Below are 17275 nucleotides of genomic sequence, written 5' to 3'. Positions count from 1 at the left end.
TTTGCCCTCAGCATGTGTGTGTTTATCCCAGGAAACAGACAGGTCCCACTTCAAAACCAAATTTCTGATTGTCCTCCCCAAAGTCTGAGATCCTGATGTCCAGCAGAGGGAGCTGCTCCACCTGAGGTGTGTTCACCTCCAGCACTGTCCTGTCCAAACCTTTACGATACTGCAGGGGAGAAAAAGACAAAGAAATACTTAAGAGGAGAGACAAAATACCTTAAATATATTGGATAATGGAAAAAAAAGAACTATGTGTAATTTGTAGATAAAAGTATATAAGACTAAAACTACCCAGCAAGCGCAAACATTTTTATTTATATTTAATTTTGGCTGCAGTTAAAACATTCTAAAACTCACCTAAAATAAATTGTGTAATCGAGATATGAAGTGCTGTTTACATATTTAGACTAAAAAAGTCTACATCAAAATCAACTGCAATTTCAGAAAATACCCAGTAGATTTAATAACAGCATTATAATGTATTCTTACAATGAAAACAGAATGGGTCAATAATAATAATAATAATAATAAAAAAATAATACTTAAGCATGCATTAAATTGAACAAAAGTTAAACATTTATATTGTTACAAAAGATTTTTTTATTTCAAATAAACACTGTTATTTAAACTTTCTATTCATCAAATAATTCTGAAAAATATCAAAAGTATCAGAAAAAGCAGCACAACCGTTTTTAACACAGATTATAATAATAATAAATGTTTCTTGAGCAACAATAGAATTGTTGGTGAAGGATCATGTGACACTGAAGACTGGAGTAATGATGCAGAAAATTCAGCTTTTCCATCACAGAAAGAAAATACATTTAAAATTGTATTTAAATTGTAATAATATTTCACAATATTACAATTTTACTGTATTTTTTTATCAATTAATTGCAGCCATGGTGAGCATACAAGACTTTTTAAGAACATTTTTAATCTTACTGAACCCAAACTTTTTGAATCGGTAGTGTATTTAAATTTTTTTTTGTTAAATTGTTCAATTAATGTACTTTAATGTACATTTAGGACCAGATTTACTAATAGCTTGCGACAGCAAAAACCCTCTTTTGGCATTAAAAAACTACTACCAGGATTTACTAAAGACACGCAGTGAAAAATTAGCGCTGAAAAGACATGGACACATGGTTATTTTTCAGCTGACCTTATTGCATATGCATTTGTAGGAGTTTCCTTTTCAGACGCAAAATTTATGGGGGGAGAGTATTCAAATTAATCACACAATGCGATTTACTAAGGTTTGCGCTAGTCAGTTTACTGGTATTTGTGCATGTCTTAAACCAGACGCTAATTTGCGTTGCTCTTGGTAGATTGCGTTGGTCATTATGGAAATGATAGGTAGCATTATTGGTCAGAACACCGGCTGTGTCTGCATCAGTAGATCACACGCAGAACTTTCCACTCCCATCAACGCTTTTTTGGAATTTCTCTCACGCTAATTTGTCCTGTTCAGTAAATCTGGCCCATAATGTTAATTTAGTGTAAAAATATTTATGTAGCAAGAGGAAACTTACAGAGCAGCCGTCGATGAGGGCTTTGATGTAGGGGCTGGTCTCGTAGCTCAGCTCTTCATCATTGGCTCCCTGGAAGTGTAGCGCCCTCTGGTAACCGTTGTCGGTAGTGAAGTCAACCCAGGCCACTGATCGGTGGCAGTGGTAGGTTAGGTTTTGACGGGCCTGGACGCTGAGCAACCGCAAGAATCCCAGCTGGACTACACCTACAGGTTCTCCACTCGAGTCAACATATGAAAACTACAACACAAATGAAAGTATTAATTCATGATTTAGAACATATTGAGCATATTTTGAGCAACACAATCTAAAATTTTGTTGTCTAAAAGAATGAATTCATTTTTGTCACTGTACATCGCTCTCAATGTGAATGCCCTTTAATTAAGTTACTTTTAGTTTATTTATGCATATTAGTTGGTTAAATTAAAGAGTTTTGAGGCCATAAACTCACCTTGTTGCCCTTTGCAAACTGACTGTACCAGGACCCAGGCTTCTCCTTTGGCCAAGAGTTCATCTTTACCTATGGGAGAATTTTTGGATGAATTAAACATGAATTTTTAACCATATAATGGTGAATGACTGCAAGTTCTTACATTCTCTACTGCTTTGCTGGGATACAAGCACGTCTCTCCACCGGCAGTGAAGTTACAGTAAACTCTGAAAGAGTCCCGGGCGCAGCCTTGATTTGGATCAATCCAGTACTCGCCTATATAAAAGAAGCATAATGATTAGATTGCAAAATGCCTCACCATTGGTCATGTAATGTATCAATCACTTAATAACCATGACGATCATACCATCTTTCAGATCTGGTTGGCTGAGGTGGAGGTCCTGGCAGGTGCGGGCTGGGCTTTCCTGCGTTCCCAGTGGGAAGCGCATGCTCTCGATCTCCTGACGCAGGGAATTGAGCGAGCCGAAGATCTCCTCCATACCCTCATTTCCAGTCAGGAACTCTGCGCCCGTGGCGTCGGCAGCCTCAGTGTCAGTCTCAGAGAGCATCTTACTGGCGTCGATGGAGCGCTTGGACTTCTTGGGGATCTGAATGGGCAGCGGCTGGATGACATCACCAGGGGGACCCTAAAGCAAAAGAAGAATTCAGCTACATTTCAAGGATTTAGGAATTCTGGGATGTGCTGATCTCCTTTATTTTTTGTCTTAAATCAGTGTTTGTTTTCAACAAAAATCTTTCCCTGCCAAATGATTCTTGCGTTTTGTACTCTAGATAACACAGACTATACTCACCGGTGGTCCTGGTGGTCCTTGTACACCTTTTTCTCCTTTAGGACCAGCTCCACCCTGTACCACAGAGATAAGACACACAAAATTAGTGTAAATTTACTGTAAAGTATGATGTAAGACAGAAATGTGAACTATGTATGATGCTTTATTTAAACATTACCTCACATAATATGGCTCATGATATAATTCTCACACTCATTAACAGACATTTTATATGTTAAGTACAAATATTTAAGGAAGGATTTCACAAGGATTACTCACAGTGGCACCTTTAGCTCCTTTGACACCCCTCGGACCCTGTGAAAAACATCACATCCATTCAGTTTTAATCAAAGAAACCAATGTTTTGAGACTATATTTTGGTGCTTCAGAGCTCAAGTTGGTACTCATAGTTTATATTTTCAGAAAATTCAGAATTTGGTATGATAAACAGCTCTAAAAACCTGAGAAATAGTAATGAAAGTTTACTCACAGGCATACCAGCAGGACCTGCAGGGCCAAGAGGGCCAGTTCCTCCAGGCATACCCTAAAATAAAACACATCAAGAAATGAAAGAAGATATTTGATTGTATGAAATAGGGTATGAACTAGGAAAGTTTTGCATGTATGTACAAAAGTCTGGAGTTGGTAAGATGTTTTAATGTTTTTGAAAGTAGTCTCTTATGCTCACCAAGGCTGCATTTATTTGATGAAAAAAATACAGTATAAGAGTAATATTGTGAAATGTTCTATTTGTGTATAAGTTTAATTGAGATTTCCTGCAGTGGCAAAGCTGAATTTTCACAACACTGGTAGGTGACCTCCAGTCTTCAGTGTCACATGATCCTTCAGAACTCATTCTAATATGATTGATATGCTCATTATGTGCTCAAGAGACATTTATTAGTCTCTTAGTGTTGAAAATGTGCAGCTTAATTTTTTTGTGATACATTTTCTTCAGGATCATTTGATAAAAATAAAAGCTAAACAAAATTTATTACAAAAATCTTTGTTTTTACTATCATTTTTTATCAATGCATCCTTGCTGAATAAAAGTATTAATTTCTATAAAAAAATCTGTACCAACCCCAAACTTTTAAACGGTCATGTATATTTTCCTGTGGTCTGATTTTAATGTGCGGACTTGACCAGACTTCACATACCGTTTCTCCCTTGGGTCCTGATGATCCCTGGGGTCCTTGCATGCCTCTGTCTCCCTTCTCTCCTTGTTCTCCTGGAGGCCCAATCAGACCGAGCATACCTGGATGTCCCTTCTCACCTTTAGCACCAGGGTCACCACGAAGACCAAGTAAACCTGGAGGACCCTGTGAGAGGAGGGGAAAGCATTTTAGTATTGAATATATATGCATATATTATATGGTATTATAATAGTACTTCACTTTCATTAATGAGTTCTTTTATATTCAATACTCAATCCATTACTCAATCCAAGGTCTTACCATCGGTCCAGGGGGTCCTCTCTGGCCAGCAGCACCTGGGGCACCTTGCTCACCCTGAATGAAATGATCGTTTATCAGTTTTATCAGAATCAGTAAATACTACATTAGATTTAGTTAAATAAACAGAACTTTTACAGAAAAGAAACAATTCTGATTGGATAACTGTCATCTCATACCACTGATCCAGGCAACCCTCTTAGACCTTCAGTTCCTGGTTTTCCTGGTGGACCCTGTGCCCCCACGGGTCCAGTCTTTCCTGGAGGGCCGAGGGCACCTGGATCCCCCTAGGGAAAAAAACAGAAAGATTATAGGAGGAAAAGAACTACAGAATGCCTGCTGTATTCTCTTTCAATTATATAGTCTTACCTTGCTTCCTTTCTCTCCTTGACGACCCTCTGGTCCCCTTGTACCTGGAGGACCCTAAATATGAACATTGACACATAATTTAGAATCCAGAAATATGCCTTTTTATAAGATCCTGTATAATATTTATTGTACATCAATAGATAAATGTAATATTACAAATGACTCTCTTCTAGGTCAAATTCAAGGTGGTCTTACTCTCTTTCCTGGAGGTCCAGGTGGCCCGTTCTCACCAGTTGGTCCAGGTGAACCCTAAAGTAAATATGACATATGTTGATAAACACCTCATAAGGCCCAGAATGCATAAGGAAGATGTGCCCTTCATAAACAGGAAAATGATCACTCACAGCTTCTCCTTGTTCTCCATCCTCTCCTCTGTCACCCTTTGCACCATCTTGTCCCTATAAGAGAAGTCAGAAACAAAGTCGTTGGAACCACTGAGCAATAATGAATCATATACTATAATAAAACCAGGAACATGTATGAATTCATGTTGACTTTAATTGTCATGTATTAGTATATAAATGACAATAGCTTTACTTACTCGTGGTCCAACTTCACCAGGGGGGCCAGGATCACCAGGGAAACCAACAGGACCCTTAAAAACACAAATATCAGCTGCCAAAGAGTCACAGATAGACCTATCTCTTCTTTTAAAGCTATGTCATGTTTAATACGTACAGGGTTTCCTTTGGGTCCATCATCTCCAGTAGGTCCCTTTCCACCAGCAGGACCAGGGGTGCCAGGCTGCCCAGCCTCTCCCTTCTCACCACGCTCTCCTCTTGGGCCCTATCATTGGACAAGCGAACCAGTGACATGTTAGCTGTGACCATATCTACTATGTATTTTAAACAGGCTCAGAGGATGTTCAATTTTCATAAAATTATCACCATTTTTCCTGGCTCTCCACCAACACCAGGTGGTCCAGATTCACCAGGCTCACCCTGTCAATACAAATAAAAAGATGTCAAGTGTCATCAATCAGAACAATCATATAGTTGTCAACCATGCAATAAGATGAATTCTCCTATACTTGCCTTCTCTCCTATGGGACCTGGATTACCCAAACCTCCTGGAGGACCTTGAGGCCCCTGCAAAATGAACAATATGCATGAAACAACATAATGACATTATACAAAATTAACTGAATCAAGTATTTCAGAGAGTCAATGCATAGTGATTATAAAACATAATAATGAATTAGTATTATTTATAGTGCAAAATTAAGTTGCTTACATCAGCACCATTAGGACCAGCTGGACCACGTGGTCCTGGGGGACCAGGAGGACCCTACAGTAATACACAACCAGAAAAGATTAGGAAATACATTCATTCTAATCATGATTCAAAACACCAGAAGATCACATGATGCATTATACATAACAACTGCACCTTCTGAACTCTCTTTGAATTAAAATATTAAGACTCACCAATGGCCCAACATCTCCGGTCTCTCCCTTTTCTCCAGATGGGCCTGGCAAACCCTAATGAACATTAATGAAGTATAAATTATAACTAAAGCATCCTGTATATAGAATTTAATAGGTAAGAGTGAATAAAACACAATCTGTTTAGAGTACCTGCAATCCAATGGGGCCTGGAGGCCCAGGGAATCCTCTTGTCCCTTCATCTCCCTTAGCGCCAAATGGTCCCTGCTGACCTCTGGCACCTGTCTCACCATCAGCACCCTGAGTAGAGATGAAGAGATTTGACATGGGGTTGATCACAAGCACTTGTTATTAAGCCATTAATGGTACCATGAAATTATAATCCCACTTGTTTCCTTAAAAATGCAATGTAAGCACTTCTTTAACATGTAATATGTGTGAATATGAAATTCCTTTCACACTTACAGCTGCACCAGGCTGTCCAACAGGACCCATTGTCCCAGGTGGACCAGGAGGACCCTGTAAATATGCAAATAATTGATTATAGATTGATATTATGTTCACCAAAACAAGGATTCTTTGCTTTAAGTGAAAGCTAATTTACTTACATGTTCTCCTTTGGATCCTTTAGCTCCCTTTTGTCCTGGTTCTCCAACCTCACCCTATACAAAGAACAATGCAAAATTTATATTTTGACAAGAGCATCCATTTGAAATATGAATATCAAGATATGAAGAGGTCACTGACCTTGTCTCCATCCTCTCCAGCAGTACCTGGAGGTCCAGCAGGGCCAGGAAGACCAACTGGGCCTTGGATGCCATCACGACCAGCTGGACCAATTGGACCTTTCTCTCCCTGTAAAACAGGATGATCTTGTGTGACGGGCCTGTAAATAAAACTGTATTAGAGATACAGTGCAAACTTACAGTAGACACTTACTGGCACTCCTTTTTCTCCTGCAGCTCCAGGGGGTCCTTGAGGTCCAGGTCGCCCAGGTGGGCCGACAGGACCTGCAGTGCCAGCACCTCCTCTCTCCCCAGATGATCCCTGCAATTAGTTGAAATACCAACATGTGATTTCATAATTCCTCAAAAATGGTAAAATAATATGTTCTTCATTGTGACATAAAAAAATTTATATATTTAAATTGTAAATATTTGTAAAGCATAATTGAAAACACAAATAATACATAATGTCTGTATTTGTACTTTTATGCTGATTTAAATAAGTTGATTGAAGTTGATTGTGTTGAAATATGAGACATTCATGAGTCAGAACTTAATGAAAGTCTGTATTCTACTTGTGATATTTTATGATATGCTTAATATGAGCAACATACAGCAGGTCCAGGTGGTCCAGCAGGGCCTTCATTTCCTTTCAGTCCTCCAGTGCCCTAAGGAAGCACACAGGTAGAGCTCACTTATTATATATAAATCATTTATGTGCAGTTTTAAAGTGACCAAACACATAGAGAAAAGGTTTTACAATCTAAAATTCACTGGTAAGAATGAGCAGGTCTTATTACCGGAGTTCCTGGGAGTCCTCTTTCTCCTGGGAATCCTCTCAGTCCAGGGGGTCCGTCTTTACCGGGGCCGCCAGGGGGACCGGGATCTCCTTTGGTTCCCTCTTTACCAGAGGGTCCAGGAAGGCCTTGCTCACCGGGTGGTCCTGGGGGTCCTGGGTGGCCACGCTCACCCATCTGACCAGTCTCACCAGAGGGACCCTAAACAAGAACTAGATTTGAGTAAAGCTTGCATAGTTCAATACATTTCTCAATTGATTTTAAAGATTTATTCATCTTAGAGTCAATTTGGATTTCTTCTCCGACAAATTACTCAATCTTCGAAGAAGCAATATTGAAGGTCTACACCAAAAAACTTCTACCTCTAATGAAATTATAAAACTCACCTGTGGTCCAACCACTCCTGGTGGCCCAGGTGGTCCAACTTTGCCTTGGAAACCCTATGAATGCAATGAAAACGGAAAATAAATGATGCTGCACATTTAATCTCACCTTGATCTCAGTGAATGTTGTAATGCACAAAAACAAAAGATACGTACAACTTCGCCTCTCTGTCCAGGGTGTCCAGGCAGTCCATCTTTCCCTGGAGGTCCCTTCAAAAATCAATAGACATATCAATAAAAAATAGACAAAAACTTACATTGCAAGCATCAGATCCAACTTATAAACTGTAACTTACAGGAGGTCCCTTTGGCCCAGGGAATCCATTTGCACCTTGAGGTCCAGTTAGTCCCTGAAAAATGCGGAAACATTACAAATAAAATAAAGATGAACTAAAATATCTAAGCTGTAAATAAAATTTTAAATAAACATACTCTCTCTCCAGGTGGTCCAGGAGGCCCATCACTGCCTGATCCGCCCTAAAACATCAGAATTAATTGGTTATGTACACATAACCTACAATTGTTGGCAATGACAATTTAATTCACTTTTTGAGAATAATTTAACTTAAATTGCATTCATACCTTAGCACCTGTTTTTCCTGTTGACCCACGGGGTCCCCTCTGCCCTCTGGGACCCTAAATAAATATAAATAAATCTTTAGGCATTGCTTTACAAGTGAACTGATATGAAATCAGTCATCTGCGTGATCAAATCTAACAAATGCAAGATTAATCTACAGCAAACATCTCAAATCAAATGAAAGCACAAAATGTGTTTAATAAAGAGGAACAAGAATAAGAATAAGCAATGAGAGGATGAATTAAAACAGGTCCATACTGTCGGCCCTCTTAGTCCTCTTGGTCCAGGTTTTCCGATCAAACCCTGGAAAGAAAAAAAATCAATTCTGAATTTTAGTCAGCTATTTTTAAAAATAAAGGAAGATGTGTATGTGGAATGTGTGTGTGTATGTGGAACTATTTCAATTATTAATTGTAAACTATTCAACTTTGACCTCAAATGCAGATGTCGCATTGACATCCATGTGACTAATTCTGTTGTCTGGAGTTTTAGTCTAAATTAGTCTAAAAAAATCTTACTCTTGCGCCCTTCTCTCCATTTGCACCAGGGAATCCTGGGAAACCAAGGGAGCCCTGAAAATAAAAGCATTACATTAACTTTAAAAAAAAAAACATTATATTTGATGAAATCCACAGCTGTATATCACACATGATGCATCATAAACAATATTATTTTTGTTTACCTTAATTCCTTGTCTTCCGGGATATCCAGGAAGTCCAGGCACACCAAGTTTACCCTGGAATGACATAATTTAGTAAGATTTAATACATCTTTATACCAACAATATAACATTATAATATTCATTATACCTTACAGTCAGCACCAATGGCAATACAAAACATAGCGAAAATTACTTATAAGTCAAAATCAGCAATCACCTCTTAATTTATATAATCAAACTAACCTTCTCTCCCAACAGGCCGATAGGGCCAATTTCACCAGGGGGTCCGACACGACCCTTTGGCCCCTCAGGACCGTCCTCTCCTCTTGGTCCGGGCACTCCCACCTCTCCCTGTTGGTGCACAACAAATCTTAGTTTGCAGATGAAATGGGCCAATACAGTCAAGTGCTACTAATGCTAACTCTAGACATCATCATTTTACATTTGTGCTAATCACATGCTACTTGATGAGTTTCTATCCAGGGATGCTTTATATGTAAGACGTACCCTCTCTCCCTTCACACCAAAGTCTCCTTTGATTCCAGGGAATCCATCCTCTCCCTGAAAGTAAGAGCATTTTATTTATCACAGACCACTGAACCTGCACTTTTGGCACAAACAGATAACAATTTACTGAAATGTTTCATTATTATAATGACAATATATATGACTTACGTTAATGTTTTAAACAAAAAACACTCACCTTCTCTCCCTTATGGCCTTTCAATCCACGGATACCTTGAGCTCCCTGTGAATGTCACAAAATATGCAGTCTGTTATGATCTTACAGCTGAGAGCAGATATCAACTAATGGCCATTGCCAAAATTCCAATACATAAAAATGTCTATGACAGAATTGTTTATAAAGATGACAAAGACACAGGATGACAAATGTATCACTTTAATGATTTAATGTCCATTTAAAATAGCTCAAGACAACAAAAGCTACCTTCATTCAACAAAATAAAGAAGATATATATTTTACCTTCACTCCCCGAGGGCCAGGATAGCCAATAGACCCCTGAGGACCATTAGGACCCTAAACATATATATAAGCAAAGAAAATAAAGGTCAAAATATGAACACACTGGGATTTGAGGGAATAAGAGTTCTGTTAGATATTTGATAAAGTGAGACAGTTTAATATATTATCTCTGTACTGAAGGCTAATGTAATTGCTGATTACACTCAGTATAAAGTGCACAAATACAAACAGGATACAAATAGTTGTGGAACAAATTATATGGCCTCACCTGATTTCCTTTGGTTCCACCTGGGCCTTCCTTTCCGGGATGACCCTGTGGGACAAACATGAGTGGCACATTCATTACCACAGGTCTTCCATAATCATTTTTGTTTTGTCACATTAAGCAAACTGACATTTGGTCTAAAATGATTAATTCCCATAAACTGAAAGTCATTTACAAACAAAAGTGGTCAAATAAAATCCTATCTAGCACTTACAGGAGGACCGTCAGCTCCGGGCATTCCTGGTAGACCTGGTTTTCCTGTGGGTCCCTGTTAGAAGACAAACATAATGGTAGTATAATTGCATTAAATTCCTTTAAACATTATTGATGATTTCAGCACAATACTGGACATGTAAGTGTGTTGTATATTTTTTTTATCAAATGCAGACAAGAGCACATTTTGTAAAACATTCTTTGACTATTAAAAATGCTTTGTGTTCTGCAATCATAAAAACACTCACTTTCTCTCCTGGCGGTCCATTAGGACCCTGTGGCCCTGGCATTCCCTGTTGCACACAAAAGCATTAATATTAAATACACTTCACTCTGATTTTTGTACATTTGTAAATACATTTGTCATAAACTTCATAGTTCACCTGTGTTCCTGGAGCCCCCTGCTGTCCTGGAGGACCAGGCTCACCTTGGGGTCCCTTAAAAGTGGGAAGAGGACAATGAGCATGAGGACGAGAATATTTAATGTTGATGTTTTTTTCTTAGACTGTTAATTTTTTTCTATTACATACTATGATTGCTGTTATTATGACTACTTAACCTATTACATACATATGTCACATTATATTACATAATTTTAAACTGTTCAAGAATGTGCATCTAGAGTAATGTCAGAGAAGTCAGATTTACTGACCAAGTTTCCTTTTGGACCATGTGGACCATCATTTCCACGAACACCCTGGCAAAGGAGATAATACGGAGAAATGAAAGAAAGATCGATCTGGATATCCATGTACAAATATTTATTTTTCAAATCTTTTATGATGGTGTGTTGAAGTTGCTGTGCAACCATATCAATTATAAAATTGCCTTAAAAGACCCGATTTAACATTTTACTATGTAGTATTCGTATCTTTCAATGAATACTCACAGGAGGACCAGGGAGGCCAGAAGGCCCTTTAGGCCCCAGCAAACCACGGGGGCCCTACAAAATGAGAAAAAGGTTAATCAAAGAACATACAACAAAATCTAACTAAAACACAGAGCCTTATGGACTTTATACTGGAAAGGAAATCCAAGTTATACAGGCAGATACTATCATATACAATGTCATATCTGTGTACAGTGTCTAAGAAACAAAAATACCCACCGGTTCGCCGGGAAGACCTCTGGGTCCAACGTCTCCATCATCTCCCTGACAACAGTCAAGATGAAAACTCATTTTTTTGCTTTATGAAGATGATGATAGATATAAGGCAAATAATCAACAAAGAAAAAATCAACAAAGATCAAGAGGATGTTAGACAACATACATAATTAATATTCACTATTGTTATTGTTATTTACTGTAACAGTGCAAATGTTAAAAAAAATCCTTGAGAAGTACCCTCTCTCCGTCCTCTCCGGGGGGTCCTGGGGGTCCCATTCCGCCAGTTTGACCCTGTAGAAAAAATGTAAAATTTTAATATTATAACTAAATAAATAACTAAAAGCTACGAAACAAATTCCAGTGAGTGAAACCCTTGCTGTCTGCTGTGTACACATGAGAAGCTGCATTGCATTTTGGCCAAAAGAAGGTGTCATAAACACAATAAATTATGCTGCCTTAAAACCTCACTACCTTTTGGAACAGGCCTTTTGATTTAAATAAACAATATAGTTCATGAATATTTAATAAATTTCAGCCCTTACCCGATAACCCTTGTCACCAGGCAAACCAGGAAGGCCATCAAAGCCACGGTCACCCTAATATAGAAAAACACACACACGTGCATGAACTTCTTGTCTAAAAAGACTCAGTCAAAGTCAACATGATTGCCTTTGAGAGTTGGAAGACACATACAGCTGAAACCACACACAGAACACAACAAAAACAAAAATGGTTAAAATATCCAACCTTAATTCCGGGCTCTCCAGGCATTCCTCTGGCTCCATCAGCACCAGCACGACCCTGCAGGATACATCATATATAAACAAATTGATTTTGACATTTCATAAGAAAAATGCAGGTGGTGCTATCATCGTGTTAGGACGCTCTGGGTAGTTGCCAGGACGTTATTATATAGTTTCTAAGGTGTTCTGGGTTGTTGCCTACTGCCTGCCCTTGAGTAAAAAAACACTGTTAAGATATTTTGATGTTCTGATGCGTAGATATGGCTTCTGTTGATGTAAATCTATAGGTTTGGTTTTCTATAAGTCAAGAACACTGTAGTGGACTCACCCTCCGACCAGCTTTACCAGGAGGACCAGACAATCCTTGAGGACCTCTGGGGCCCTGCAAAAACACAATAGGGATGCATGATAAAGGCCTGTCTCTTTAGTTTCTATGCAAGATATGTGTACATTCTGACTGTCAGAGAACTTCAGGATGACTCAATGTCTGGCAAATGTTCTTGAAGGAAAGACTAACAATTATAATAACAGAGAAACACAAATGGAGGGTCTTACCTGAGGACCAGGGTCCCCACCTTCTCCCTTTAAGCCAGGACTTCCAGGTGTTCCCTATTTAAGAACCAGATAACAAAAAACACAAAATAGCACACTGATCACAACATCAAAATGTAAGCACTTGACAAAAAACGTATAAAAGTGTAATATATATATAATTTATTTGCGTTAAGTTCTTTTACCAAAGGTCCAGGACGGCCGGTGAAACCCATTGGCCCTGGTGGACCTTTCAGAGCCATCTAGACAGAAGAAAACGCCATTAATTCTAAATTAAGTCACATAAAGTTAGACCTCAATGTGAAAAAGCAATAAATAAAAGTTAAATGATTGTTTTATGACAGCTGCAACTAACCCGAGCCTGCGACAGAATGGCTTGAGCTTGGGCCTCCTGTGCTGAGGCAACGGGCCCTTTTTCGCCACCACTCTGTCCAAAACGGAACTGCAAGTACAGAAAAGAGGTTTGCAAATCAAGGCCCAGTTTGGACTAACTTGTATGTGGGAGCTGAGGGGGAGCTGGTTAGGAATAAAGTCATATATGACATCCTTGACTGTAATGGTAAAATGGTGACATCTAGTGGTGAGATGACTTTATGAACACTGAGCATCGAGAAAGAAAGAGGAGAGAAGACTTACAGGAAGCATGACAGAAGTTCCAGGAGGTCCTGGGACACCGTCCGCTCCAGGTAAACCAGCCTTACCAGTAACACCCTACAGAAACAACCAATTTGATTTATTAAATACTTTCAATTATAACTACATACTCTCTACACCACATAACACACTAAATTTATTTATTCACAAGGAGAGTTAACATGAACTTGGAAAAACCTAATGAAACAATGAGCACTACAATGTATGTATTTCAAATGTATGTATTTCAAAGTTTCAAATTACATATACAAAAAACTAAAGTGTAAACACACACACACACAAAAAAAATTTCTACTTACCCTCTCACCAGGATCACCAACAGAACCAGGGGGTCCTTGCGGGCCAGCGGGGCCAGGGAGACCCTAATGCAGAGAGAAAATTACATAAATAATGAGATTTTATTATCTACACAAACCACAGTTGTGGAACTTAATTTTTACCATAACTTTTTACTAGCATGCAGTAACAAGTAACTTCCGCTAACTCGCACTGGGCCCCGCCCCAAGCTTGGGATGGCCCTGTGTAGTAAATATCATATACTAGGGTGAATTCAGGTTGATTGGGACACGTTTTTGCCATTGAAATGACTGGGAAAATGTTCCTGAATTCACTGTATATGAGAAAAAATAAATTGCAATGCACAATATGGAAGCTGTAGGAAAGGATGTTCTGCAATTCGGTTAAAAAGGAATGGGAATGCTAATTAATCATTAATTCACTCAAAAGAATAAAAGAGAACATACTGCTGGTCCTTCTGGTCCAGGTGGTCCTTCAATCAGCATTCCCTGTGAGATTAAGAGTGAAAAAAATGAAGAAATTAAACATCTAGAAAATAAGTAATTATGCCATAGGGCTATATCAAAATGGTATTCTGTAGCACCCTCTGGCGGCCTGGGTGAATTAAATGTCTAAACAGGTTTTGAAGTTGTTTTTACACTTCCCAAATGTTAACCTTTATCATAATGGTTTTGTCTGTTTCGATTTTGAAATTATGATGCTTACAGGTTCAAGGACAGCAGGCTCTCCCTTCTCTCCCTTCAGGCCATGCACGGAGGTCTGAGGAAAACAGATATGTAACCCAAAACAGAGCCCAGTCAATATACAAAAAGAAGAAACCAACAGTCTAAGATGTGCAGATAGTAGCTGAGAACTGTACACCCGCCAACATTATAACCTTTGAGTGGTTATGAATGTGGCTCACTGAAACTCATGATAGGCCTTGACTGACAATTTATGTTATAATGAAGTCAAGTAAATACTGACCAAACAGTCTTAAAACGCCACTCATCCACTTCTGTAAGGTCATCCATTTAAATGTGGCACATTAGAGACTGAAGTAACAGCTTTATTTTTATATATGCAGTTAATGATCTACAAGTCTACAGCACATTAATACATACTGAAGAACTCTGGCGCTGAAGTCAAGCTCAAACAGTCGTGGTTCTCTTCCAAGAAGATACTGCTGTTCTATGCTGATCGAGATTAAGGCAGGTCTCAGATCAGCATGAGAGCAGCTTAGTCAACCAATATTAATGGCGCTATACTGAACTAAGCACTCTATGCAGACTTGCAGAGGAATCTTGTGCAAAGGAGCAGTGTTCAAATCTTGTGATAAACAAGGTTTGCTGACAGGGGAACCATTTTCTGTTGATGACATAACTTGGTAACCCATTACTCTAAGCATATTTGATTTAGTCTTAAGTAAACATTGACTGCAAATACATCAACTCTTTTTGAAATTGAAGTTCTCTTCCAAAACCTATAGTGCGCTGCCTTTCTATCTACTGCCTACCAATTTTGTTATTGTAAACTAAAATAAAAATCAATTCGGTTAATTGAAATAAAAAAATATTAGATTAAAAACTTAAACTCAAAAAATGAAAACTAGAAATCTTGCATTTGCAGAGAACTTAAATAATAGAAAGAAAAAAAAATGAAATATGAAAATAAATGCTAATTCAAAATGTTAATAAATACTATAATAGTATATAAACAATACTAAAATAACTTAAAATCTTAACATAATAAACTGATATAGGCTTGTCATTTTAATATTTGACTCACAATTGATTCCAACAGAGTTTGACTTTAACATTTTGCTAAATACCTGATAAAATAATAATTATAATACATAACTCATACAAATATTATCAATATTACTTATATTATTAAGATATTTAATTAGATTATTACAAACAAATTTTACCATAACCAGTATTTAATAAAATGCAAATATATTTAAAATCCATATTTCTTATTATCTTAACACATTTGCCAGCTTAGATGTCAAAAGAAAAGATTCTCAACAACAACAAAAAATATTTCTGCCTAAGTATGGGATTTGGAACAGAGTTTAAGTCTTAGACCTGGGGCTGGTTGCATAAATTTCTTGACTAACTAAAAGTTAGCCATCTATTTTTTTTTTTCTTCAAGACTGGTCCTAACTTTTTAAAGTCAGTTACATAAAAGTAGATCAGTCTAATCTGAATCAGAAAAGTAAGACTGATTACCTCTTGTCTAACTGCTAGAATAGAAACCCTTTATTGTCATTATACCATGTACAATGAAATTAAAAAAGATTAGTTGGTCAAACTAGTTCTTAAGACACTGTCTTAACATAGTTTATGCAACTGGCCACAGAACTTGGACTAGCACCAGAGCTTAGCTGGTCTTAACAACTGTCTGCTTGATGCCTCTGCAAGACCTAAAGCCAGTGCAAATTCAATTTAAGCTTTTATCAAAGCTTTAAAGGGAATTTGCTGGAAAGCACAAGGTAACTTACACCTCCCTCATCTGTCACAGCGGACAGGGCAGGGCCTAGGGTATCTTCCGTCTTGCTTTCGGAGATGGGCTCATTGTAGTCCTTGTAGGAATAGTCATACTCCTTCATTCCAAAGTCGCTTGTTATATACTCCTCAGTGAAGGGCTCGCCTGGCGTTTGAGACACCACTTCACCACCTGTCTTGGTCGTATCTAATTCCTCGACACCGACAGTCTCGTCGACCTGGGCCGTACCATTGGGAGCAGAGGTAGGGGTGGAGTGGATGGTTTGGAGGATGGAAGATTATATGGTGTGATGGGGCAGAAATGGATAGAAGATATAGAGAAGAAAAATGGAAATGAGAGAGAGCAAAGAGACAGAATAATCAGAAAAATAGATCTTACCTGTTGTAAAAATCATGAGAGAGGAACACACAGATATGGGCACAGGTTTACACACACACACACACATAGCACACAGACTGATCTCACCAAAACTGTCTTCTTCATGTCTAATTTTACAAAGAATTAGTCCTTTTTACCGCTTTGTTGTTCAGTCCAAACGCCCGTTCACACCAAGAACAATATAGTAATAACTATATTAGCATCCACACCAGCCAACGATAATATTCCTTTTGTTAAAATCACACACTGCCACTTTAAATGCTCAAACCGGATGGATTTTAATTGGCTATGTTGTTGATTATTATGATTTTTATCATTCATCAACTGGAATAAAATCATTCTAAAAGTGATTTCAATTATATAATTTCTCTGTGTTGTTATACTTATAGCTGTGGTATGGACTTCCCTATTCTTAGAGAATAATAACAATTATTAAAACTTTGTTATCGTTCTTGATGTGAATGGGCCTCATGAAAGCAC

The 17275-nt window shown here is 38.1% G+C and overlaps 1 protein-coding gene across 5 annotated transcripts in view; it reads right to left on the bottom strand.

Annotated features, from left to right (window-relative positions):
• Nucleotides 1–9: 9 nt before the first annotated feature.
• col11a2 (collagen, type XI, alpha 2) overlaps nucleotides 10–17275 on the bottom strand; it is a 33166-nt gene continuing 15900 nt past the window's right edge. For 3 of the 5 annotated variants that reach the window (XM_067412135.1, XM_067412131.1, XM_067412130.1), the window contains 58 exons: nucleotides 16413–16634; nucleotides 14633–14686; nucleotides 14374–14415; nucleotides 13930–13992; nucleotides 13613–13687; nucleotides 13332–13418; nucleotides 13162–13218; nucleotides 12980–13033; nucleotides 12753–12806; nucleotides 12429–12482; nucleotides 12224–12277; nucleotides 11919–11972; nucleotides 11682–11726; nucleotides 11463–11516; nucleotides 11226–11270; nucleotides 10957–11010; nucleotides 10822–10866; nucleotides 10575–10628; nucleotides 10364–10408; nucleotides 10096–10149; nucleotides 9814–9858; nucleotides 9618–9671; nucleotides 9354–9461; nucleotides 9132–9185; nucleotides 8968–9021; nucleotides 8708–8752; nucleotides 8452–8505; nucleotides 8302–8346; nucleotides 8166–8219; nucleotides 8026–8079; nucleotides 7873–7926; nucleotides 7490–7687; nucleotides 7304–7357; nucleotides 6904–7011; nucleotides 6712–6819; nucleotides 6573–6626; nucleotides 6430–6483; nucleotides 6157–6264; nucleotides 6007–6060; nucleotides 5813–5866; nucleotides 5614–5667; nucleotides 5467–5520; nucleotides 5258–5365; nucleotides 5121–5174; nucleotides 4924–4977; nucleotides 4775–4828; nucleotides 4580–4633; nucleotides 4390–4497; nucleotides 4214–4267; nucleotides 3917–4078; nucleotides 3247–3300; nucleotides 3036–3071; nucleotides 2778–2831; nucleotides 2333–2612; nucleotides 2129–2241; nucleotides 1987–2055; nucleotides 1539–1775; nucleotides 10–169 (listed from right to left, as the gene is read on the bottom strand). In XM_067412135.1, coding sequence (XP_067268236.1) covers nucleotides 23–169; nucleotides 1539–1775; nucleotides 1987–2055; nucleotides 2129–2241; nucleotides 2333–2612; nucleotides 2778–2831; nucleotides 3036–3071; nucleotides 3247–3300; nucleotides 3917–4078; nucleotides 4214–4267; nucleotides 4390–4497; nucleotides 4580–4633; nucleotides 4775–4828; nucleotides 4924–4977; nucleotides 5121–5174; nucleotides 5258–5365; nucleotides 5467–5520; nucleotides 5614–5667; nucleotides 5813–5866; nucleotides 6007–6060; nucleotides 6157–6264; nucleotides 6430–6483; nucleotides 6573–6626; nucleotides 6712–6819; nucleotides 6904–7011; nucleotides 7304–7357; nucleotides 7490–7687; nucleotides 7873–7926; nucleotides 8026–8079; nucleotides 8166–8219; nucleotides 8302–8346; nucleotides 8452–8505; nucleotides 8708–8752; nucleotides 8968–9021; nucleotides 9132–9185; nucleotides 9354–9461; nucleotides 9618–9671; nucleotides 9814–9858; nucleotides 10096–10149; nucleotides 10364–10408; nucleotides 10575–10628; nucleotides 10822–10866; nucleotides 10957–11010; nucleotides 11226–11270; nucleotides 11463–11516; nucleotides 11682–11726; nucleotides 11919–11972; nucleotides 12224–12277; nucleotides 12429–12482; nucleotides 12753–12806; nucleotides 12980–13033; nucleotides 13162–13218; nucleotides 13332–13418; nucleotides 13613–13687; nucleotides 13930–13992; nucleotides 14374–14415; nucleotides 14633–14686; nucleotides 16413–16634 — 4425 coding nt within the window. In that variant the 3' untranslated portion in view covers nucleotides 10–22. Of the gene's footprint in view, nucleotides 170–1538; nucleotides 1776–1986; nucleotides 2056–2128; nucleotides 2242–2332; nucleotides 2613–2777; nucleotides 2832–3035; nucleotides 3072–3246; nucleotides 3301–3916; nucleotides 4079–4213; nucleotides 4268–4389; nucleotides 4498–4579; nucleotides 4634–4774; nucleotides 4829–4923; nucleotides 4978–5120; nucleotides 5175–5257; nucleotides 5366–5466; nucleotides 5521–5613; nucleotides 5668–5812; nucleotides 5867–6006; nucleotides 6061–6156; nucleotides 6265–6429; nucleotides 6484–6572; nucleotides 6627–6711; nucleotides 6820–6903; nucleotides 7012–7303; nucleotides 7358–7489; nucleotides 7688–7872; nucleotides 7927–8025; nucleotides 8080–8165; nucleotides 8220–8301; nucleotides 8347–8451; nucleotides 8506–8707; nucleotides 8753–8967; nucleotides 9022–9131; nucleotides 9186–9353; nucleotides 9462–9617; nucleotides 9672–9813; nucleotides 9859–10095; nucleotides 10150–10363; nucleotides 10409–10574; nucleotides 10629–10821; nucleotides 10867–10956; nucleotides 11011–11225; nucleotides 11271–11462; nucleotides 11517–11681; nucleotides 11727–11918; nucleotides 11973–12223; nucleotides 12278–12428; nucleotides 12483–12752; nucleotides 12807–12979; nucleotides 13034–13161; nucleotides 13219–13331; nucleotides 13419–13612; nucleotides 13688–13929; nucleotides 13993–14373; nucleotides 14416–14632; nucleotides 14687–14893; nucleotides 14925–15030; nucleotides 15332–16412; nucleotides 16635–17275 lie in introns of those variants that run through there. The other 2 variants (XM_067412134.1, XM_067412132.1) reach the window with 2 other exon arrangements.

This window comes from Chanodichthys erythropterus, chromosome 15 (assembly GCF_024489055.1).
Source record: "Chanodichthys erythropterus isolate Z2021 chromosome 15, ASM2448905v1, whole genome shotgun sequence".
In the NCBI taxonomy this organism is placed as follows: Eukaryota; Metazoa; Chordata; class Actinopteri; order Cypriniformes; family Xenocyprididae; genus Chanodichthys; species Chanodichthys erythropterus.
Note: the sequence above shows the minus strand (reverse complement) of the source record. Positions and strands in the feature narration are given on the sequence as shown.